Source organism: Lissotriton vulgaris, chromosome 8 (assembly GCF_964263255.1).
Source record: "Lissotriton vulgaris chromosome 8, aLisVul1.2, whole genome shotgun sequence".
Lineage (NCBI taxonomy): Eukaryota > Metazoa > Chordata > Amphibia > Caudata > Salamandridae > Lissotriton > Lissotriton vulgaris.
The window spans coordinates 1,394,593,664-1,394,618,952 of NC_141696.1; the positions used below are offsets into that span (position 1 = coordinate 1,394,593,664).

At 52.7% G+C, this 25,289-nt stretch overlaps 1 protein-coding gene across 2 annotated transcripts in view; it reads left to right on the forward strand.

Moving 5' to 3' along the window:
• The window catches only part of LOC147698808 (E3 ubiquitin-protein ligase TTC3-like), a 1,930,429-nt gene that overhangs the window by 1,577,398 nt on the left and 327,742 nt on the right, over window positions 1-25,289 (forward strand). For both annotated transcript variants that reach the window (XR_015299370.1, XM_086935404.1), the window contains exon 40: window positions 12,694-12,781. Coding sequence is in view for 1 of the 2 variants with exons in the window: in XM_086935404.1 (XP_086791530.1) it covers window positions 12,694-12,781 (88 nt within the window). In the remaining variant the exon portion in view is untranslated. The remainder of the gene's footprint in view (window positions 1-12,693; window positions 12,782-25,289) is intronic.

The window sequence follows — 25,289 nt, forward strand, 5'->3', positions numbered from 1 at the left end:
GGTGATGTCGTCGGTCGTCGTCGGGAAGGCCACAAGCCAGCGGGCTAGTAGCCAGACAACGTGGTGAGCAGCCAAAAAGCAGAACGGCCCCACGCAGATCTCGTGGATGCTGGGGGGCTGGTCTTCAGTGCTGGAGCTGCTCAGGGTCGGGGCTTCTCAGACCCCAAAGCACTCACCAGAGGATCCCTCGGCGGTCGTGCTGGTTAAGCGTCGTGCAGGTCTTAAAGATAGCCGGTCCCACAGGTCTCGTCGCACCCACGAATCTCAGCTGGGCTGATGATGCAGGTAGAGGTCAGAGATGGCAGGGAATCCGGGTCTCGTCCAGCTGGTCAGTCTTGATCCGGAGGATGGACGTGCAGCAAACCGCAACCGCTTAGGTGGTGCCTGTAGGTGCAGGGTGGCTACTCCTTAGCCACAAGGGAGAGTCTTCAGAGAATGTCAAGAGTTCCTTTCGTGGAAAGTAGTTCAAGATTCAAGATTATCTAATTTGGGAATGGGGCCCGCTCCTACCTTTATCCTAAGAAAAGGGGCTGGCACGCGACTAGGTCCTGCCCATGGGTGGGACCAGGAGGGAGAGGGTTACACCCCTTGTTGGAGAGTAGGGTCTCACCCAGCATCCACGAGATCGGCGTGGGGCCCTTCTGTTTCTTTGCTGCTTGCCACGTTGTCCGGTCACTTGCCCGTTGGCTAGTGACCCTCCTGACGACGTACCACGACGTTTTTACCGCTGGTCTAGGTCCTCTAGACTGGCCCTTGCTCCTTGTTCAACAAGAAGTGCCCTGGACCCTCCTGGTCCACTCCAGACGCCGTTTTGACTCCACCGCGTGGGCTTGCCTTTGCCAAGGCTTGTTGCTCCAATCCTGGATCCAGCATCGCCGACAGCAGACACCATCGTGGGACAGCTCGCACCTCCAGCCTGGACGCCGACAACGCCTCCTGGTCCGTGTGACTGCAGAGTCCAGCGTCACCCACTCACCTGATCGCGGTGACTTCATCCGGTGCCATCCTGGTGCCCACACAATCACTGGCTAGTCCCCTCTGCTTTCACGTCGTCTTCATCACTGATCCAGCCTTGGATCACACCGAACATCTTCACTGGTCGCCTGCCAGCAACATCTTCTTTCAGGCTCCATAGACTACAACGAGGATTCCCGACGTCATTTGAACCCTATGCAGCCGCAGCCCCTGGGCTAGGTAACTCGAGCATTTCGGTGCTCCAGCACAGGTTCACTATCCTAGTGTCCAGATCCTTTTTCGTTTTTAGTCTACCTAGTCGGATTCGTCCGGAAACAGTAACTTTAGAATTGCTAGCCTCCATAGACTTTGTCCCGCATCCCGCGTAAGAGTTCACACTCTGCAACCGAGCTCCCTAGGCCTCCTGCTCCTAACCTTAGGGTTCAGTAAGGTAGTCCTAGCGGTCCTGAAGCCTCTGGATCGTGTTACTTACCTGCTAGTATTTCGCATTCCACTTTTAGAGTATAGGGTTTTTCGTGCCCCTCGGGCATTTGTTTTATTTGTGTAACTTGCAGTATTTTCTTAAGAGTTTTGTATTGTGCTTAGCTCCCTGACTCATAAAGAGTTCAGGGTAGACTTGTTATTAATAAATATACTTTATTTTTATAACAACTTGTGTGGTGTCCTTTCACTTGGTGTTCAAGGGGTATATGTGATGGTAAAACAGCTGGCTTAACACGCCCTCTAGAGTTTAGCCTAAAGACTGCTCTTGTCCATGCTACTAGGATAGCTGGTCTATAAGGTTGACTTACAACCAATCATCAATAAGGGTTGTTTGGAATGATACAAAGTGATCACTAGAATAGTGAGCACTATATATCAGGCCAACTTCTCACAGGTGTCACCTCCGGCGCCGTCCTCGGGCGGCGCCGTCCCCGATGCCTCTCTCGCTCCTGTTCCGACGTCGGAGCGGCGCCGCTGGGCGCCATATCCGACGGCGTTTGGAGATTTTTACTTCAATGAACCAGCCCCATTGGTTGACAACCCTGAACTTCAGGAGATGGGTGATGAGTATTGGGAGGGGTCTGAGGACCCTCTAACATGCGATTGTCAGCCTCTAGAGGACTGAACAGGTGACCTTGGGGATGCCAGTGGTCTGGACACCTCTCCAGACACTGGTTTTGTCTCACTTCCTACCGAGGCTTCGGAGGAGAGGGCAACATACGGAGTGGTGTTGATGAGGGCTGCCTAGGCCTTGTGCCTTGAGCTCCCCGTCGCGGCCGTGAGGACTAACCTCCTCACTGAGGTCCTTAAACCGCAGCCATGCCCATCGGAGCCTCTGCTGCCGTTTAATGAGGCCTTGACCGACGTTCTTTTAGGCACTTGGTCCAGGCCCGCTACGGGTTAGCCCGTAGATAGGAACGTGGCCAGACGCCACCGCCCGGCCCCGGGCGACCCAGTTTTCCTGTCCACCCACCCCACCCACGCGAGCCTGGTCATCCAGGCGTCCACTTCCCAGACCGCATTCCTGTCGGCTCCGCCGGACAGGGAATCCAAGAGGTACGAGATGTACTGTAAGAAGGTCTTCTCCTCCCTTAGTCTGGGACTGCGGTCTTCCAACACCGCATGCCTCTTGGGCCGCTACACCCACTCTCAGTGGGATACGGTTGCGGAAGTGCTGCCAGAGTGTCCGTTGGAGGTATGGGCCACACTCGGCCAAGCCCTTGTGGAGGGCCGGGATGCAGCCAAATATTCCATCCGGTGTGGGCTGGATACCACCGACTCGCTAGGCAGAGCGATGGCAACGACAGTGGCGATCAGACGCCACGCCTGGTTGAGGTCCGCCAACTTTTCGGCTGATGTCCAAAACACTTTGATGGACATGCCGTTTGATGGCCGTTGCCTTTTTTGGCGACAAGGCAGACCATGCGCTTGAGCGCTTTAAGGACTCCGGGGCTACGGCCAAGTCCTTGGGCTTCTCGGCCCCGCGCTAGCAAACGGGTGCCTTTCTCTCCTTTCGTGGCCAAGGAAGGGGTGCCCCCACACGTGCTGCCAGCCACACGCCGCAGACTAACATCCAGCGCGGTGGCGGCCGTGGAAATCGCTGTGGAGGCGGTAGGGGACAACTGCAAGGCCAATCCACACCCTCCCCCGCAGCATCCGTCTCTAAACCTTCCTAGTCCGTGCTTCTCGGCCCATGTGACGCCAGTGGGGGGCAGGGTTCGCCTTCACCACTCTCACTGGCGCACTGTCACTTCGGACAGGTGGGTGCTGCAGATCGTCCGGAGGGGCTACTCCCTCCACTTCGAGACGACCCCTCAAGCCATGCCACCGCAACACCACCGCGTTTCGGGGGATCATTTGCGGCTTCTGCAGGAGGAAGTTTCGGCCCTCTTGGCCAATGGGGCCATTGAGCGCGTTCCTGGGCCAGAAGTAGGACGTGGTTGCTACTCCCACTACTTTCTGGTACCCAAGAAGGGCAAAGGAGGCCTACGCCCTATCTTGGATCTACGGAACGTCAACAGCTTCCTTCGGAAGGAGAAGTTCAAGATGCTGACTCTGGCTCAGGTCTTAGCTGCCCTGGACCCAGGAGACTGGATGGTGGCGTTGGACTTGCAGGACACTTATTTCCACATCCCCGTCCTGCGAGCGCCCCACATGTGTTCATAAAGGTGATGGCGGTGGTCGCAGCTCATCTGCGCAGGTTAGGGGTGTCAGTCTTCCCCTACCTCGACGACTGGTTGTTCAAGGCGGGCTCGCCCCAGACAGTCGTCAGCCACCTCCAGACTACGGCCGACCTCCTGCACTTGCTGGAGTTCTCCATCAACGTGCCGAAGTCGCACCTGTGTCCCTCTCAGAAGCTCCTCTTCATTGGAACGGTTCTCGACTCTGCGCAGTTTCGGGTTTACCCACCCGAACAGCGGGTTCGGGATATACAGGCTCTGATTCCAATCTTTCAGCCTTTATCCAGAGTTTTGGTCAGGTTGATGCTGCGGCTTCTGGGGCTGATGGCCTCCTGCATCCTTCTGGTGCATCACGCCCGGTGGCAGATGCCGGCTCTGCAGTGGGACCTGAAGTTTCAGTGGGCCCAGCAGCAGGGCAACTTGTCCGATCATGTCTTGATCTCGGAGGGCACTGCGAAACAGCTGCAGTGGTGGCTCACGGACCGCGATTGGGTCAGTGGCAGATCCCTCTCCCTACCCCACCCGGAGCACGTGGTTGTGACGGACGCGTCCCTCCAGGGCTGGGGAGGCCACATGGGAGAGGGGGAGATCAGAGGCCTCTGTTCTCCGGCGGATTACCGGCTCCATATCAACCTTTTGGAGCTGCGGGCGATCTGACTAGCACTGAAGGCATTCCTCCCCTCTGTCCGGGGGAGTGTAGTGCAGGTGTTCACGGACAACACCACCGCCATGTGGTACTGCAACAAACAGGGCGGGGTTGGGTCGTGGACCCTATGCCAGGAGGCTCTGCGCCTCTGGCAGTGACTGGAACATCAGGGAGTGACCCTGGTGGTTCAACACCTGGCAGGCTCTCTGAATGCCAGGGCGGACGAACTCAGCCGTCGGTGCATGATGGATCACAAATGGCGTCTGAACTCGGACGTGGCGCAAGGCCTCTTTCAGCAATGGGGAGAGCCTTGGTTAGATCTATTTGCCACAGAAGAGAACGCGCAATGTCATCAGTTCTGCGCGTTGGAATTTCCAAGGCGGCACTCGCTCGGAGACGCTTTTCGTCGTGAGTGGAGTTGCTGTCTATTGTACGCCTTTCCGCCTATACCACTTCTGCCCAGAGTGCTGATGAAGATCAGGCGCGACCGGGCCCAGGTTATTCTTGTGGCTCCGAACTGGGCAGGAAGATACTGGTATCCTGAGCTACTCAGCATGTCAGTCGATCCCCCGATTCGTCTGCCTCTTTGGGAGGACCTTCTGTCGCAGCAGCAGGGGACGGTTCTGCTCCCGAAATTGTCCAGTCTCCACCGACAAGCTTGGAGATTGAGCGGCGGCAGTTGAGGCCATTTGACTTGCCTCCCGAAGTTTGTGATATCATTCTGGCAGCCAGGCGTCCCTCCACAAAGTCGGTATACGCCTGCAGGTGGAACAGATTTGTGGCATGATGCACAGCAAAGGCTGTGGACCCACTCTCTGCACCCCTTTCTGAGGTTCTCCTCTTTCTTCTTTCTCTTGCCCAGCAGGGCTCTGCTCTGGGCACTCTCAAGGGGTACCTTTCTGCCCTTTCTGCCTTCCTACGGCTACCTGATCATCCTTCCTTATTCAAGTTCCCCATTGTAAATAGGTTTTTGAAGGGCATCACACACATGTTCCCTCCTGTTCCCTTCGTGATGCCCCAGTGGGACTTGAATCTTGTACTTACTTACCTAATCTGTGCTCCCTTTGAGCCGCTCCATAACTGTCCTCTCCGTCTACTTACTTTGATGACTGCTTTCCTGGTGTCCATCACCTCTGCCAGGAGAGTGAGTGAGCTCCAGGCTCTTTCTTCTACACGTCCTGTCCTCTCTGTCCATCCGGACAAGGTTGTGTTGCGGACGAGACCCTCTTTCCTGCCCAAGGTTGTCACGGCCTTCCTCATCGGGCAGTCCATTACCTTGCCCACCTTCTTTCCGCCTCCGCATCCCTTTGAAAGAGGAAGAGAGGCTCCACCGTCTGGACCCAAAACGTGCGCTCTCTTATTATCTAGATCGCACACACCAGTTCCGGGTGGATGACCAACTCTTTGTTGGTTACGTGGGCGCTAAGAAGGGAAAGGCGGTGCACAAGAGGACCATCTCGCAGTGGATCATCTTGTGTATCCAGGCATGTTACTCCATGGCCAAAAAGGAGCCCCCTGCTGGATTACGGGTTCATTCTACTCGGGCCACGGCGACTACAACTGCCCTGGGCCGAGGAGTGCCCCTGCAGGACATTTGCCAGGCAGCTACGTGGGCCTTGCTGCACATGTTTGCAAGACACTACTGCCTGGACAGCCAAGTCCGGAGGGATGGCTTATTTGGCCGTTCCGTCCTCCAAGACTTTCTGGTGTGATTATTTGTTCGCAGACCCACCACCGGGGTTGGTATTGCTGGGGTATCTATTCTAAGGTAAGGAATCTATCACTAACGTGTCTCTTTCAGATGCACAAGTTACTACTTGTGTAACGATATATCTGTAAGAGACATTAGTTCGTGATAGCTTCCTTACCGCCCCACCCATCCTCCCCGTTCTGCGAACCGATATCTAGGGTTAAGGTCATCCCCTTTCAGGGCCCTAGTTTCATGGCACCAGTGTTGGTTCTATCATGGCTCTGCGTATCTGGCGCGGAAAAGCTGTGTATCAGAACTGACGTCAGCTCACATGGGCGGCGTCTAAGTACTCCAACGACGTCATTCCGGCGCTAACGACGCCGCCGACGGACGCGGAGCCGCGGACGACGCCTACCGACGCGCAGGGGTATTGCTACGCAAACATTTCCGGATCCAGTCTGACGCCTGGGGATATTCTAAGGTAAGGAATCTATCACTAACTAATGTCTCTTACAGATATATTGTTACACAAGTAGTAATTTGTGCTTCAGGGAAGAAGTCTGCTTGAGTTTTGGCTGTGACCATCACAGCCCTACCAACCTTTTCAGGGAGGAAATCAGCTTGAGCTGGGGCTGAGACCGTCACAGCCTCACTAACCTTTTCAGGAGGCCTACCATTTTGGAATGGGTTTCTTGTTCTACCTCAGCCCAGGCTGAAATCTCTAGATCATTTCCCAGTAGACAATCTAAAGGCAAGTTTGTAGAAACTGCCACTCTCTTTGGGCCAGTGACACCTCCCCAGCTGAGATTTACTACTGCCATGGGTTGATCTTTCTGCACTACATCAATATTGGTCACCTGGTATGTGAACCCAGGCAAGAGTTGTCCTGAGGGGACTAGTCTCTCAGTCACCATAGTGATGCTAGCCCCTGTGTCTCTATATGCTTCAACTTTCTGACCATTGATGAGGGGCTACTGTCTGTACTTGCCCAAGTTATTGGGACAAGCAGTGAAGTTGGCAAACCCTATGCCATCCTCACAGACTAGAGTTTCTGTTTTAGGGGATTTGGTTAGGCCAGAGTCCACCTGAGTTCCCCAAGTATACCCAGCCACAGTTTTGGGGGTGCTCCCACCACCTGGGGGATTACTACTAATAGTAACAGGAGGTGGAGTGTTACTTGGAGAACTAGTTTCCTTATTGTTGGCTTTTAGGCAACTGCTGTCAGTTTTCCAATGGCCAGGCTGCTTACAGACATGGCAATAAGGTTTCTTGATATTAGAAGAAGGATTTTACCCCCCCCCCCCCCCCCCCCCCCCCCCTCCACACACATTGGAGTTTTGGGGCCCTGTAGAGGATTTGTCCTTGGATTTATCCCCACCTTTCTCTTGAGGCTTGGTAGAATATTTCTTCTGGTCACCACCCTGATTTTTAGGCCTAATCCTGGTTCTGACCCATTTGTCCGCCTTCTTAACCAATTCTTGGGGAGAGGTCAGATCAGAGTCCACCAGGTGCTGGTGTAGAAGCTGGTTTTGACAATTACTAAGGATCTTCTCTCTCATAATCAAATTATGCAATCCTGTATAGTCATGTACTTTGCTGCCCAATAACCAGCCCTACATAGCCTTAGTAGCACAATCTACAAAATCAGTCCAGTCCTGAGTCTGTGTCTTCTGGGTATCCCTGAACAACAACCTATACTGCTCAGTGGGTAAGCAAACCCCATCTATCAGAGCACTCTTCATGACTTTGTAGTTATCAGCATCCTCATCACTATCTGTGAGGAGCTTATCTCTGCCTTTATCTGAAAAGGAGAGCCATAGTATAGCTGCCCAATGACCCTGTTGTATTTTACAGGCTCTCTCCAAAGCAGTTATCCACTTGTGGATGTCATCCCCACTCTTGTAGGGAGGGACAACCTTACTTAGGTTTCTATGGTCATATGACCCTTCCCTACTTCTAGGGGTACTGCTGCCACCAGTGGGTTCTAACCCACTTAGCTGTTGCTCTCTTGCAAAAGCCAGGTTCTCTTTAGCAAGGGCCATTTCTTGCCTCTTGATCCTAGGACTGACATCTCTCATCCTAGCTTGATGCTCCCTCCTCTCAGGGGAAGTCATTATCCTGAGAGCAGGGGCATCTGACCCTATTGAGTCATCAGAGTGGTGAGATTCCCTGGAAAGGGCTCTCCTCCTTCTGTGCTCAGAGTTAAGCCAGCTTGGGGGCCTGGGTGGGGCTATGCCTCCTCCAGCCCCATGTAGGCTTAGGTTGATCTGTTTAAGTTCTGCTACTTGAACCTGATCAGTGTCATCCTCCTCATCATCATCCCCTAGATTTTCATCAGGGGAATCTTCTGTTGAGGGATTGCCCTCCCCTGTACCGCCTGAAGGACCTGGGTTAGATGCTTTATTAGCATCATACTCCTCTAGTATTTCTATCAGGTGCTTGAGGGTATGGTTTGAGCCTTGGCGCAACTTTCTAGTTCTGCATAAGCGTGTCAGCTCATCGAAGGTAAATGTATCATATCTAGAAGGTGCCCTGGGAGGGTCAACTTATACTGGGAGGGATCCACTAGGTTCTCCTCTCAGAGACATGATCTAGTGAGGTGTGGTGTGTGCACCTACCTACACTAAGTGTTATCTACTAAAACCTCTCTAGGAGTTGTAGTCAGGGTGTGCTAGGCCCTTTGCTCTACAACAACTAAGTTCAGTAGAACTTAAGCATTTAAGACTTGATTTATATGTATCTCCAGGTACCTTAATGTGATCTTTCAAATGAAATCTTAAGATTATATGGTAAAACAAGCAGCAAGCTCTTATCCCAACCGCTGCACACCAATGTGAGAAGTTGGCCTGATATGTGATGTCCACTATTCTAGTGGGCACCCTGTATCAGTCCAAACAAACCTTATGGTGATGGTTGTAAAGTCAACCTTATAGACCAGCTATCTTAGTGGTAGCATGGACAAAGCAGTCTTAGGCTAAAACTTCAGAGAGCATGTGAAGCCAGCTGTTTTACCAATAATAATCCCTTGAATATCAAATGAAAGGACACCACACAAGGTATATATCAAATATGTATGTATTTATTACTAACACAACCCCTCTGCACTCTTTATGAGGTCAGAGTTCGAGATACGTTACAAGTTACTCATTAAGCATACTATAAGCTGCACAAATACAATTCTGCCCTACGGGCCTTACGAACCATATACTAAGTAAGTGGTATAAGAACCACTTCAGGAAAGGTGAATAGGCCTAGGGCCTAGAGAATCGCTGGAGCTACACTGAACAACCAAGGGATTGGAAGTAGGAGGCCCACAGAGGGCGTGTGGAGTGTCTAAACCCTCACGCGAGTTACCATAGAGTTACAATGGGAACGTAAAAGTTACAAAGTAGTAGATTTCGGACACTTCTGGGTGGACTACGGTAGAACCTTGTTAAACTAGGACACTTCGAGAGTCAACAGCCACGGGAGCACCGTACTCGAGTTACCTCACCCTGGGAAGCCGGTTGCATAGGTGTCTTTTTGTGTCTGGTTTCGTCGCTGTTTCCTATGGAGAGCTGCAAAGAAGTGCTGCAGGCGACCAGAAGAAAAGTGTCCGGGTGGATCCAAGGGTGGATCGGAGTCGAGAAGAACCTGAAAGCAGAGGGGACAGAGTCTGGGTCACTAGCCAGTCACTAAGAAGGAATCAGGCGATGTTGAGATGCAATCAGGTGAAGAGGTGAAGCTTGTCTCTGCAGCCAGGTGGCGTCGACGACGACCAGGCGCTGGATACGAGCTGTCCCAGGAAGGATCTAGGTGACTGTGGTGTCGGTATCCGGATTGGACCCAACAAGCCTTGGTAACCGCAACCCACGCAGGAAGTGAAGATGGGCTTCTGTTCAGAACAGCAAGCTCTGGGGCGCTTCTCCTTCACAGGGAAACTGGAGCAAGACTGGAGCAACCAGACAAGCGTTGTAGATTCAAAGGTTCGTCTTCGTAGGGCTCACTTGCCAACGGGCTAGCAACCGGGAAGAAGCGTTGAGCTGAAATGCAGGCGCAGGCCCCACTCGGCACTCGTGGAGGGCTGAGCTTTGGTGCAAATGCTGCTCGGGTCTGGGGCTTCTCAAACACCAATGCACAGCTTTGAGGGTACCTCTGAAGCTGCACAGTGAGCAAAAAGCAAGTAGTCCAGGATGTCCGGTCCCACATCTCTCGTTTCCGCCACGGGTCTCAGCTTTGCTATGGATGTGGATCGGAGTCGAAGAAGTCTGGAAGTCGAGTTCCTGAGTCGCTGAGTCTTCGGGTTCTGGCGGGAGCGTCAACAAAGCAAACCGGCAAGTTACTGGTGGTGCCTGTTTGCACAGGGTGGTCACTCTGAGTCCTTCAGTCCTCCAGTCGATATGGAACGTCGAAGGTCCAAGAATTTCGTTTCAGAGTTTCTTTCCAGGATAATCTAATGTCTCGAGGCACAGCTCCTATCTTTATACTAAACTAAGGGGCTGGATTACCTGCTAGGTCCCTCCTATGGGTGGAACCTGAGAAGGGGGTGGCTACACCCCTTTCTCTTTGTCCAGTTTCGCGTCAGAGCTTGAACTGGAGTGCCCCAGCAACTGGTTTGAACCGGGCTATGCATGGAGCACCTTGTGTGCCCCAGGCAGTGTCTGGAAAAGCATCTGTCCATTGAACCCATCCTGCCCCAAACCACTACAGGCTGTCTGGGGAGGTGCTAGCATCCCCCTTGACAGGAAACCTGTTGTCCAGGCCTCCCCTGCCGGAGTTTCGTCCAGCAGCAGGAGGTCAGACTCGTGTCTGTGGCAGCAGCATCCATTCTGTGATGCTGAGGCTCTGTTTAACTTTAACCGGGTAAAGCAGTAACTACATGTCTTCTCACTCTAGAAGGGTGGAATGCTATCCCCGCCACCAGGACTGGCGGAGGGGGGTGGTATTATTCCAAAGTCTTTCACACCTTACACAACATGTTTTGATAAAGCCAACCAAAGTTAGCATTAACCGCGAGGATTAAGATGCACATAAGAGTACATGGTATGGCTATATCATAGAACAGCTATAATGACATGGTTCCGAAAGCTGCAGACGGGCTTAGCTCATGCTAGAGCACCATCTCACATAAAACCAAGCACTCTGCCTTCAGGATTGTCAAGGCTTGCCATAGGTACATATGTGTCGATATATAAGGGTAGATATAGGAATACTATATCTAAGCAAGGGGTGATTACATCACCTTGCCCAAGCTGAGTGTTCAGCCTGTGGTGTCAGTTTGGATGGCCAGCCAAGGGTGGTATAATTCATGCTGCAGCCCCTGGTAGGCCTTGGATGCACCTATGCCCTGGGTACCTATGGTACACTATACAGGGGCTCATACGGTGACCTAATATCCAATTAGATATGTACCTAAAGTACATGGAGTCCATTTTACAGAGAGAGCAGATAGCCTGGGGCCCTAAATAGCAGGATCCCAAGCCAACTAAGTCAAAAACCAGCTAAACACTAGGCAAAAAGTTGGGGTAACCATATAGTCAGATATCCACCTTCCTACAGGCCTAGTCCCTCTCTGATCGCCGAACCACGGTGCTCATACCAATCATAACACTGCTGTAAGGCAGCGTTGTGATTGGTCAGGGGAGTCGGGAGCCTGGGGGCTTCCTATTTTGTCGACCAAAGAAGACAAGAACGGAGGAAATTGGGCCCGTGAAGGTAAGTACATTTTTTGTTTCCCATTTTCTCTAACACCCCCTCTCCCCTCACACCACTACTGCCTGGTAGCAGCCTCTACTGGAACTCTGCACCATACAGGAGTATTTGTTTCTTTCACGCATCCTGTACATCGATTCCGGTGCCACATGAGGTCTATCTTGCAAGACAGACAGGACACACTCATCCACAAACCTAGATCATGGTGGGAATTAATTTCCTAAAACTTAGTGGGTGGCGCCTTATAGCCTTTCTATACCACTGCTGAAGAACTTGAGGTGCAGTATTCTTTCCACTACGAGCAGCTCTTTGGAGAGCAGCATTGGGAATTACGGTTGTCCACCACGCTACTTCCACATTGGTTTGCCAACTGCTACAAACTTTCCTTGCCCTGCATTAAGACATTGTTTCATTTTGGCCTCTAAATCGAACCCTTATTGGCAATGTGTGAACCCAAGTAGGGTTTCAAAATCCTGTAGCAAATCAACATTGAGGATATTGTGACACTGAGATAATGTACTTGTTAAAATGTTGCTTTATTGCTTTATAGTAAGAAAGAAATGCATTGAGTTCATGAGACTGAGATGGAGAACGAACTTTACAATGCGGTCATTACACCGCGATAGCTTTACATCACGTTCATTAAAACGCAAGTCGTTACAACGACTTGCGCTCTAAACTAAGCAATAGTATGATTTACTATTCCAACACCTTCCCGACTGTTGAGTAGGCTGGGGTTGGAATTGTAAATCATACTATTCCTAAGTCCAGCACCCTCCAGCGCAAGTCGGTGTAACGACTTGCGTTGTAACGAAAGCAATGTAAAATACCGAGCTGTGAATGTATGCGATGTAACGTCGTCATACATTCCACTGAGATTTGTAGTAAGGTACAAATTAGAGAGAATTTTTTTACACATGCTGTATCTGTTTTCAGTTTAGTTTTTTTGCTTCAAAGTATTTTATGATAGCTTTTGAAATAATTTATATGGTTGGTTATCACATTTGAATATATTTCTTTTATTTTAGTGTCTCAGCTCCTGGTCACTTTGCATCACAGATTATATTGTGGAACAACTACCTTTCCAGCATTAAAGCGGAAATTCAAAATATTCAGGTAAATTAACTGAGCTAATTTGTCGGCTACAGTGTTTCTCTTCTATTATGTACCCCATAGTTTCTTTTTACTACTTCATCTAATCCAGTAGTTTCACAATATAATACCTGGTCAACCAATCAATTTTTTTAAATTTTATCTACAACTTTTACATAGCACTCCTATACCAACTCACCTACATATCACCAGAATCCAGACAACATGAATGTAGTATCTGAAAGAAACACGTCAGTGATAGTGTCCTTAGAAAACCCCCCCAGGTGTCAGACTGGATCCAGAAAAGCTTTCGTCAGCAGTACTCCTGCGTGTCGGTAGGCGTTGTTGTACAACTCTGCGCCGTGCCAGTAAGCGCAGATCCGGAGAGATTGGTACACCCAACCATTTTTTGACTGACTTTTTTGGGACTTTTGTCTCTGTTGTTTGGGGTCTTTGACTCCTGGTGTGTAGGGATGCCTGGTTTTAAGTCCTGCGCGGCTTGTCCCCTCATGATGTCGGTGACCGATCTGCACCGTGATTGTCTCTACTGTCTGGGGCTCGGCCACGATTCCGAGTCGTGCCCCGAATGCCAGGCCCTGGCTCCGAAAACTTTGCGGGAACGGTCCTGAAAGTTGCTGGTGACCCGGGAGTCAGCTCCACGCCGTTCAAGGTCGCGGTCCCGTGGGAGGTCGAGGGACCGGTCACGGAGCCGCCATCACCATCGTTTGGCGCAGTCTTCGCACTCGGAGTCAGGTAAGGTGAAGCACAAGAAGTTGAACAAGCGACATCGCTCTTCGCCTTACCCTAGCCGGTCACGCGACACAGCTGAGGGTGCAGTTGCCGATGGCCTACTCGCCTTTTCCAGGTCCATCGGCGACTCCGTCCCAGCTGCAGGATTCCTGTCAGCCATGGCACGCGTCTTTGGCCCGTTGGGCCCCGCTGGCACGCCTTTGGGCCCTGCAGGCCTGACTGTGGTTCTTCGCTCTTTTCGACGTAGTCGCCGCCGGTCTCGACGCTTAGAGACCCCCATGGATTCATGCTTGGATCCCAGTCGATGTCGGTTGGCCTAGTACGACCTCCACGGACATCGGCGCTGACAGCGCCTCTGCCGGCCTCGCCCCGCAACCCTACCGACACCATCCCCTGCGTCAACCCCGATGGGGGTACGGTGCCGGACCTGTGTCGATCGACACCGATTCAACGGGGGATTTCTCTCCCTTTCTCCAGCCACCTCCTTCTTTTCCGCCTTTCCGGTAGGTTGTGGAGGATGGGGAGGACTGGGAGGGGTCTCAGGATCATCTTGCAGGCCAGTGCGAGTTAGACCCGGACTGGGAAGAGGAAATGGAGGATGCAGGTGACCTGGAATTTACTCCAGAACCTGGCACATTATCTCCTCCTACCGTGGCTACGGAGGAGGGTGGTACATATTCTGTGGTGTTGCGTAGTGCAACCGAGGCTCTCCACCTCGAGCTCCCTATGGTGGCTGTCAGGACTAACCTCCTGACAGAAGTGCTTCGGCCGGCGTCTTCCTCTACGAAGCCGCTGCTGCCCCTTAATAACACACTCTGACATTCTTTTGGGCACCTGGTCCAGGCCCAACAAAGGGGCTCTTGTGGATAAGAATGTGGCCTGACGCCATCGCCCGGCCCCGGGTGACCCCATTTTCCTCTCCCAACACCCTACCCCTTAGAGCGGTGGTACTCAAAGTACGGCCCGCGGGCCTTTTGCGGCCCGCCAGACCTCTCCTTGCGGCCCCCCATGGAAAACAACAACAGTCATGGACTTGGCCCATTACTGCTGTTGTGATTCCTCGGGGCCGCATTTGCCGAGAAAAGGGCATGATCAGACAATGAGTGTCTTGAATGCTGACCTGCGGCCCCCCGCCCTCACCTGCCACTGTGCGTCTCGGCAGGTGATGGTTTGAAAAGAAAGCAAGCCTCGCCCACCTACCGTGGCAACAATTGCCTGCCGCATCTCCTCGCCTCGGAAAGAAGTATGTGTATGTCATTTACATCAGTGTTATTGCTGGCCCCAATTTTTTTGGTTCTATGTTTTATCCAAAATGTAAAGATATCCTGGGGTTTGAAACAAAATGTGCAGGTATCTTTCGGGATTTTCGAGGGGGCTATAATCTTTTATGCATGTTTATTGCTAAGTTTTGCATATTTATTTATGTGCATGCGACAGTAGATGGCGCTGTGCCGCATTCTATGGACAATTCTGTGTTAGTCATCGGCTTAAATTCTTAATGCTCACAGCACCAAAAACCAGGGACTGTTGTGCCACTGTGTTAAAACCCGCGATTCTCTAAGAAGGAATACAAGGCAATGTTTATATGTTGAAAAGTGACTTATTTTTCAAAGAGTTGCCAATTATTTGCCAAGCCTAACATTTCAAAGGAGCCTGTTTTAAATGTACTTCATTATAATGATGTAAGTTGCACGCACGATCTGGCGGTGTGAGGAGAAGGTGAAAGGAGAAACAATATTTGACACAAAAGAATGAGGTAGAGGAGGGAAAATTAAGACTGACAAATAAAGAACAGGGAAAGAGACAAGTAGTGGACGAAGTGCTAAGAGGTAGAAAGGGAGAGAGAAATTGGGGTAGGAGAGTGAAAGAGCAGGTAACCCATGACGGGTGTATGGGCTGCCTGGCAACCCAAAATATTTTTAGAAAGTTTTATCGCTGCCCCTTCAAACCTTAAGCTATTAACCACATAAAACTGTGTTGTTAAAGCATAATTTACCCATGCAGGTGTCCAAAATTGCAGAAGAAGCACAACGTTGAAAGTTCACCACTTGCCACTGGCTAATGGTTTAAATTCTGGTGGACACCAAACATCTATTATTCAGTACCAAGGTGCCCCAAAAACTTTTAGTCATTTGTATCAGTAACTTGGACTTGCACATGCAAATGGGCTTGCAAACTGACCCCATACGGTTTTAAGACTTACAGATTCCTCAAAAACCACCTAAAAATAATTAATCTAATGATTAACAATCAGAAGCCTTTTCTGCAAACGTTCATACTTTGAGTCTGTGGTCATTTTCTGCTCAAAGGAAAGGTCTCCAAAGTTGTGTTTCACATTAGCCAACAGTGGGGCAACCAGCTTTTTATATTTTTATCAGGGGGAGACTGGCTTGTGCCGTGTTGCTTGATATCAGTGGTCTACTTGGTTGCCAATACCAAATTCTTGATTGACTGTGTCTTGAAAGCACAGCGGTAGATAAAGGCCGACATAAAATGTATTCATCTTTCTACTTGTTTCAGATGTGGAATGGTGTGTTCTAGTGTCTGTGATTGGAAATTGACTTAAGTTGAATTTATGAGGCCTCTAATGAGAGTATCTTCAATAGCCAGCATAGCCCACAGGCTATACAAAGAAGGGAGGGAAAGGGAGGCAGGGAGAGCGAGGGAGGGAAAGGGAGGAAGGGAAAGGGAAACAGAGCGAGGGAGACAGAGAAAGGGAGACAGACAGAGAAAGGGAGACAGACAGAGGGAGGGAGACAGGCAGAGGGAGAGATTGGGTGACAGAGGGAGACAGACAGATGGAGACAGAGAGAGGGCGACAGACAGAGGGAGGATGGAGGCAGAGGGAGGAGAGAGACAGAGGGAGGGTGGAGACAGAGGGAAGAGGGAGACAGAGGGAGGAGGGAGACAGAGGGAGGAGGGAGACAGAGGAAGGAGTGAGACAGAGGAAGGAGTGAGACAGAGGAAGGGAGACAAAGAGAGGGAGACAGAGGGAGACAAAGAGAGGGAGACAGACCGAGGGAGACAAAGAGAGTGAGATGGAGGGAGTCAGACAGAGGGAGACAAAGAGAGGGAGACAAAGAGAGGGAAACAGAGGGAGACAGAAGAGACAAAGAGAGGGCGAGGGAGGGAGACAGAAAAACGGAGAGGGAGACAGAGAAAGAGAGAGGGAGGGAGAGAGACAGAGAAAGGGAGGGAGGGAGACAGAGAAAGGGAGAAGGAGGGAGACAAAGGGTGACAGACAGTGGGAGGTAGGAGGGTGACAGACAGAGGGAGGCGGGAGAGAGGAGGGTGGTAGACAGAGGGAGGAGGGTGACAGACAGAGGGAGGGGGGAGGAGGGTGACAGACAGAGGGAGTGAGGAGGGTGACAGAAAGAGGGATGGAGGAGTGGGCGACAGAGGGAGGAGGGTGACAGAGGGAGGAGGGCGACACTGTGAGGAGGGCAACAGAGTGAGGGAGACAGAGAGGGAGAGGTAAGGAGAGAGATGGAGACAGAGGGAGAGAGAGAGGGAGACAGAGGGAGAGGGAAGGAGAGAGAGAGGGGGAGACAGAAGGAGAGGGAGGCAGGGAGACAGAGGGAGAGGGAAGGAGAGAGTGAGAGGGAGACAGAGGGAGAGGGAAGGACAGAGGGAGAGAGGGAGACAGAGGGAAGGAGAGAGAGAGAGGGAGACAGAGGGAGAGGGAAGGAGAGAGAGAGGGAGACAGAGGGAGAAGGAAGGAGAGAGATGGAGACAGAGAGAGAGAGAGAGGGAGACAGAGGGAGAGGGAAGGAGAGAAAGAGAGAGGGAGACAGAGGGAGAGGGAAGGAGAGATAGAGAGAGAGAGGGAGACAGAGGGAGAGGGAAGGAGAGAGAGAGAGACAGAGGGAGAGGGAAGGAGAGAGAGAGAGGGGGAGACAGAGGGAGAGGGAAAGAGAGAGCGAGGGAGACAGAGGGAGAGGGAAGGAGAGAGAGAGGGAGACAGAGGGAGAGGGAAGGAGAGAGAGAGATAGGAAGACAGAGGGAGAGGTAAGGAGAGAGAGAGAGGGAGACAGAGGGAGAGAGGGAAGGAGAGAGAGGGAGACAGAGAGAGGGAGTGAGACAGTCTGAGTGAGACAGAGGGAGAAATAGGGAGAGATGGAGGGAGAGGGAGAGAGAGATGTGTGTATGCCGGATCTGGTGGCTCAGTGGAAGAAGGCGTCCGCTGCAGGGACCTGTGTTCAACCTCATGGTCACAGTTTTTTTGGTGCTCTAGCCCCGCCCCCTCCCCCACTGACCCCGCCCCCACCGGTGCGGCCCTCGGACACAAACCACACTGTAATTTTGGCCCCCGAGAGAAAGTTTGTGAGTACCCATGCCTTAGAGGTTGGTTATCCAAGCTTCTGCGTCCCCTAGTGCATTCCCTTCCGCCACAGGGACAGGGAATCCAAGAAACTGGAACAATTTAGGAAGAATTTTTTTACTTCTGCTAGTTCAGGCCTGCGGTCTGTGAAAACTGCATGCCTCTTGGGCCGTTATTCCCATTCTATGTAGAACACGGTTGCACAGGTGCTGCCTTAGTGTCCAGGGGAGGCCCGGACGGTGCTCTCCCAAGCTATTCCTGACGGGAGAGACACAGCCAAGTTCACAATTCGTACTGGCCTTGACACCGCCGACTCGCTGGGTAGAGCGATTTCCTCGACAGTGGCGCTAGGCCACCACGCCTGGCTGAGGACAACTGGCTTTTCAGGGGATGTCCAGAACACTCTGATGGCCATGCCCTTTGATGGCACTCGCCTTTTTGGCTACAAGGCAGACAGTGCACTGGAGCGTTTTAAGGACTCGCAGGCTACGACCAAGTCCTTGGGCCTTTCAGCAACGCGCACTCCTTCTGCTTTTCGCTCCTTTCGTGGCCAAGGAAAGGGCGCCCAAACACGTTAGTTTTATAGCCACAGGCCTACGCAGCAACAGTCTCAGGGCAGCCGTGGACGTGGGACCCGCAGAAGTGGGTCACGGGGCCAGCGGGCGGGCCAGTCCACCACCTCCCCTGTATCTACTGCCTCCAAGCCTTCCTAGTCTGGTGTTTCAGGCCCACCGCACGCCAGTGGGTGGCAGGATTGGCCATCACCTCCCCCACTGGCGCACCATCACTTAGGATAGATGGGTTCTGCAGATAGTCCGACGTGGCTACTCCCTCCCCTTCGAGACTACCTCTCCAGCCATGCCACCTCAGTACCACTGCATGTCGGGAGGTCACTTGGCGCTTCTCCAGCAGGAAGTTGCGGCCCTCTTGGCCAAGCGGGCCATCGAGCGCTTTCCGACGCCAGAGTAGGTCTGCGCATGCTCCGAAAGATCTTCCGATGGATCCCCACCGAAACCAGGAAGACGGTCACCCAGGCACTCGTCACCAGCCGACTGGACTACGGAAACACCCTCTACGCTGGAACCACAGCCAAACTTCAGAAAAGACTCCAACGCATCCAGAACGCCTCCACACGACGCGTCCTGGACATCCCCCGACACAGCCACATATCCGGCCACCTGAGAGACCTACACTGGCTCGCCGTCAGCAAGAGGATCCCGTTCAGACTCCTCACCCACACACACAAGGCCCTCCACGACCTGGGCCCCAAGTACCTCAACAACCGCCTGACCTTCTACACGCCCACCCACCAGCTACGATCGACCAGCCTCGCCCTCGCCGCCATTCCACGCATCCGCAGAGCCACCCCCGGAGGAAGATCCTTCTCCTACCTGGCAGCCAAGACATGGAACTACCTCCCCATCCACCTTCGGCTAACCCAGGACCATCTCTCCTTCAGGAAGCAACTCAAGACCTGGCTTTTCGAGCAGTAACGGACCCCTCTCCCCCAGCGCCTTGAGACCCTTCCGGGTGAGTAGCGCGCTATACAAATGTCATGATTGATTGATAGGTCGTGGTTGCTACTACTCCCATTACTTCCTAGTTCCGAAAAAGGACAAGGGCCTGCGTCCTATTTTAGACCTTCGGAATGTCAATTGCTTCCTTCGGAAGGAGAAGTTCAAGATGCTCACACTTGCGCAGGTCTTGTCTGCCCTAGACCCGCAAGACTGGATGGTAGCATTGGACATATAGGATGCTTACTTTCATATCTCCGTCCTGCCGGCCCACCGGCGTTACCTGAAGTTCACAGTAGGCCATGAGCACTTTCAGTTCGCCATGCTCCCGTTTGGCCTTACCAGCGCCCCTCGGGTGTTCAAGAAAGGGATGGCGGTGGTCACAGCTCATCTGCGCAGATCAGGGGTGTCAGTCTTCCCCTATCTCGACGACTGGCTGTTAAAGGCGGGCTCGCCCCAGGCAGTTGTCTCCCACCTCCAGCCTACGGCCGATCTTCTGCATTTGCTGGGGTTCTCCACCAACGTACTGAAGTCGCACCTGATTCCCTCTAAGACACTCCTTTTCATCGGAGCGGTTCTGGACACGGCGCATTTTCGTGTTTATCCTCCTGATCAGCCTTCCAGGACAAACGGGCTATTCTTCAGATCTTTCTGCCCTTGTCTTGGGTTTCGGTCAGGATGACCTTGAGGCTGCTGGGCCTCAAGGCCTACTGCATCCTGCTGACCAATCATGCCAGATGGCATATGCGAGCTCTGTAGTGGGATGTGAAGTTCAAGTGGGCGCAACATCAAGGGGACCTGTCCTAGTACGTCCAGAACTCGGAATGCACTGCACAACAGTTGCAGTGGTGGCTCACGAACAAGCGTTGGGTCAGCGGCATATTCCTCTCCCTTCCCCAACCGGAGCACACAGTGGTGACAGATGCATCCATCCTGGGATGGGGCGGCCACATGGGAGAGGCGGAGATCAAAGGCCTCTGGTCTACGGCGGAGTCCAGGCCCCATATCAACCTTTTGGAGCTCGGGTGATCCTACATGCAGTGAAAGCATTCATTCTCTCTGTCAAAGGGAGAGTCATGCAGGTGTTCACAGACAACACCACCGCCATGTGGTATTGCAACAAACAAGGCTAGGTGGGGTCGTGGACCCTATGTCAGGAGGCTCTGCGCTTCTGGACATGGCTGGAACGTCAAGACATTTCCTTGACGGTTCAACACCTGGCAGGTTCTTTGAACGCCAGGGCGGACGAACTCAGCCTCTGGTGCATGATGGATCACGAATGGCGTCTTCTCATGGAGGTGGCACAAGGTCTCTTTCAACAGTGGGGAGAGCCTTGGTTATCTATTGGACACCGAAGAGAACGCTCAATGTCATCGCTTCTGCATGTTTGAGTTTCCAAGGCGGCACTTGCTCGGCAATGCTTTTCGTCACGAGTAGAGCTGCGGTCTATTGTACGCTTTTCCGCCTATACCACTTCTACCCAGAGTGCTGAAGAAGATCACGCGCGACCAGGCCCAAGTCCTTTTTTGTGGCACCGGACTGGGCTCGAAGAGTTTGGTATCCTGAGCTACTGAGTATGAGCATGGATCCCCCGATCCGACTACCTCTTCTGGAGGATCTTATTTCGCAGAAGGGGACTGTCCCCCACCCGAACCTGTCCAGCCTCCACCTACATGCGTGGAGATTGAGCGGCGACAGTTGATTCCTTTTGACTTGCCTCCTGAAGTCTGTACTATTATTCTGGCAGCCCTCCAATAAATCGGTATACGCCTGCAGGTGGTACAAATATGTGGCATGGTGCAGAGCAAAGGCTGTGGATCCCCTTTGTGCCCCTCTTTCAGAAGTCCTTTTGTTCCTTCTTTCTCTGGCTCAGCAGGGCTCTGCTCTGGGCACTATTAAGGGCTATTTTTCTGCAATTTTCTGCCTTTCTCAGGCTCCCTGATCAGCCCTCTCTTTTCAAGACCCCTGTTGTAAGTAGAATTCTCAAAGGCATTACTCACCTTTTCCCTCCTATTCCGTTTGTAATGCCTCAGTGGGACTTGAATCTGGTTCTTACCAATTTGATGTACGCTCCCTTTGAGCTGCTTCACACTGTCCTCTTCCTTTATTGACTTTGAAGACTGCTTTCCTAGTTGCCATCACCTCCGCTAGGTGCGTGAGTGAGCTCCAGGCTCTTTCCTGTTAGCCTCCTTTTCTGTCAGTCCATCCGGACAAGTTTGTGCTCCGCACTCATCCTTCCTTCTTGCCAAAGGTTGTCACTGCCTTCCACATCGGGCAAACTATCACCTTGCCCACTTTCTTTCTGCACCCTTCCTGAGACGAAGAGAGGCTCCACCGTCTGGACCCAATACGTACGCTCTAATTTTTTCTGAATCGCACACAACAGTTCCGGGTGGATGACCAGCTCTTTGTTGGCAACGTTGACACCAAGAAAGGCCGGGCTGTACACAAAAGGACTATCTCCCGGTGGGGTCGTCTTATGTATCAAGGCCTGTTATTCCCTGACTAAAAAGAAACCACCGACGGGGTTGCACGTCCGTTCTACCAGAGCGACAGCATCTACTACTGCATTGGGACTTGGTGTCCCCCTGCAAGACATCTGTCAGGCAGCTACGTGGGCCTCACTGCACCCTTTTACTAAGCATTATTGCCTTGACAGTGAAGTCCGGAGAGACGTCTTCTTTGGCCGTTCTGTTCCTGTGTGACTTTCTGGTGTGATCTTTGTTCGCAGACCCACCACCGGGGTTGGTATTGCTGGAGTATCTATTCTGAAGTAAGGAATCTATCACTAACGTGGCTCTTTAAGATGAACAAGTTACTTACCTTCGGTAACAATATATCTGTAAGAAACATTAGTTAGTGATAGCACAGGTTGTTATGAAAATAAACAAGTATTTATTAACTAACATACACCTCTGAACTCTTTATTTTTTTTTTATTTTTATTTTTTTTTAAGACGTTTATTAATGTTCAAGGGTGCAGTACATATAGCAAAGCCTACAACCCTGCGGGCCGGCTGCAAATGAGCGGTGAATCGTGAGGGTGCAGGTCAGCATAAGAGGGTGTGTCATTGCGCCCCTTGTGTCCCTGGTGCACTAGGGCATGGATAGTATAGTCACATTACCTCGAATCAAGAAAAGAAAATGTCCAGAAATAACGTCTTATTTTTTCATACTTTCTAGAACTGAGCCATGAAATCGGCAAACTAAACAAAACACTTCGTATCGGTATGTCCCAATGTTCCTATCGCAACTTCACCCCGTAAAGTCTGTCCCACTTGCACGGTGTTAGTGGGAGACATCTCTAATCGGTGTGGTATTTGTCGTTGTTGTTACAGTACATCAGGAGATCAGAGGTGTGCATGCGCAAGTGTTCTCGGACTCAGAGTGGGTCAGCTCCTTTGGGCCATGGTATTTCGCCGGTCGCCGGCCTGGTTAGTGGAGCATGTGGCAGTCAGGTAGAGTGGCCTCGCTGTCGGTGTAGCGAGCGGCGCCTACGCCTGCAGTCGCCGCCTGGAGCGCCTCTGACGGCTTCCATCCTCCGTAGCTTGGGGGGTTGGGGAGGCCACCGTCGGGGAGCAGGGGTCCGATACTACAAACCTGTGAACATATATGTGAAAGGGGGGTGGCGGGGGGGGTAAAGTGTACTCGCGGGGGCGGTGTCTGCAGCTCTGTGTTTGGGGCTCAGTGCTGGGCAATGACCGCTGGTGGGCGCCCGCGTGGGCGTCGAGCTGTGTCTGAGGTCTACGCGCTGGGTGATTCTAGTCGGTGTCAGGGGGGAGGGGGGGCAGGGGGGGGGGGCGGCGCCGCCACATGCGGTGTTTCCTGCGATAGAGCATTAGCCTCTGTGGCCCACCTCCTGTGTCGCTTATTCTACGTGAGCCCCCTGACAGTGCCCTCCCCCTGCAGGGACCCCAGGATGCCATCCCAGAGCTGTGCTATCGGGAACTGCCTCAGGCCCGCTATCTCTTCCCGGTGGAGCGCCGTGCCTTCCGCCCTGGCCCAGTTAGTAAAGGATGTGAACCAGTGTTTCGGGGTGGGCGGTTCCCGCCGTTTCCAGTGTCGTGTGAGCAGCCGTTTGGCCGTGATAAGGCCCAGATCCCAGAACCGTGCCTGTGTTTTGTTCAGCTTGGTTCTTTTATAGAGTCCGAGAATGCACGCCTCCCACGTGTCTGGCAGACCCGGGCCTGTGCTGTGATTCAGGAGTGAGATCACCTCCCCCCAGTATGCGGTCAGGGTTGGGCAGTGCCAAAGCATGTGCAGGATATCTGCGCCCAGCAGGTCACATCTGGGACAAACGGCAGTGTCGATCGCGAAGTATCTGTTTATTCTATCCGGCGTTAGGTATGCCTGGTGCAATATGTACAGTTGAATGATACGGAAGCGGGAATTGCGGGGGACATTCACGGGACTAGCTAGTACTAGGTTCCACTCCTTATCTGTCCAATCCCTCCCTCGGTGCGCCGCCCATTTAGCCCTGATCTGCTGTGTGGGTGTTTGCGTGTGGATGAGAAGCGCCTGCGCTAGCCAATGCGTGATATGCGAGCCTCTGCCCATCACATGTAGATATTGGATCAGGTGATGCATCGGCGGCTCATCCTGGATGTCACCCCAGGAGTCAGTGTATGCCCGTAGTACCGACGCATGGAATAGGAATTGCCCGGCCGGGAGTCCCGTGGTGTCCGATAGTTCCGCAAACGGGAGCAGGGCCCCGTCAGCGTACAGGTCACCCATGGTCTCTACTCCAGCTGCGATCCAGTGGTCTAGAATGCGCGGCGTAACCATCCCGCTCCTCCTGGGGGTGCCCAGCAGGGGGAGGGCAGGAGCATACGGTCTGACATTTTGTGTCAGCTTCAGGCTGCGGAGAAAGCATTTGCGGGTCACGGCCATTTGCAAGGGCAGAGGACGGGGTCCTTTGGTCAATGGGTGAAACAAGGCGCATACCTGGGGGTGGGTCCATTGGTAGTCCGCAGTGGCCGTATCGTCTAGATGCGTATGGCTGAGCCAGTACGTCACCCATTGGAGCTGTGCAGCTAGGTAATACAGCTCCATATTGGGGACAGGCAATCCTCCCTCCGCGGTCGGGGAGTACAGTTTAGCCAGCGCCACTCGTGGTTGTCCCGCGTTCCAGATCAAGCCGCGAAGCATTGATTCCAGGTCGCGGAATATCCGCGTGGGGACATACGTGGGGATGTTCGCAAAGTGATAGAGTAGCCTAGGGAGCGCTATCATTTTAGAAAGGGCTATTCGGCTGGGCACGTTCAGCGGTAGAGTTTTCCAGAAGGACATCTGGGCTCGCAGGGAGGAGATGGCGCGCACCAGGTTGCCCTCAAGTATGTCCTGTGGGTCTCTATAGATGTGCAGCCCTAGGTATTTAAACGTGGTCGGGTACCAAGCGAGCCGGGCTCCTCCAAGATGCACATCGCATTCCTCCTGGTCGCGGCTGAACGAGTATACCCCGGACTTGGCCCAGTTGACCCTGAGGCCCGAGACCTCCGCGAAGGTCTGGAAGATGTCCGATAGCTCGGCCGGTACCGCAGTGAGGTCCCGCACATAAAGCAGCAGGTCGTCTGCATAGAGGGAGACTGTGTGCGTTCCGTCAGCCAACGGGATCCCCCATTCCGCTCCTCTGTCCCGTAGCAGAGCCGCCAGCGGTTCAATGGCTAAAGAGAAGAGGAGGGGCGACAGGGGGCAGCCTTGCCTGGTGCCCCTGCGCACCCCGATCTTCTCCGACAGCAGCCCACCCGTCCTCACTCGGACACTGGGTCGCTGGTAGAGCAGTCCGACCATGTCAGCAAAGGCATCTCCCACCTCGAATCTGTCCAACACTGCTCCCAGGTATGGCCATTCTACTGTATCGAAGGCCTTCTCCAGGTCCAAGACCAGGCACCCCGATCTAGGCCAATGCGTCAGAGCCGTTTCCTGAATCCGGAAGAGGCGGCGTAGGT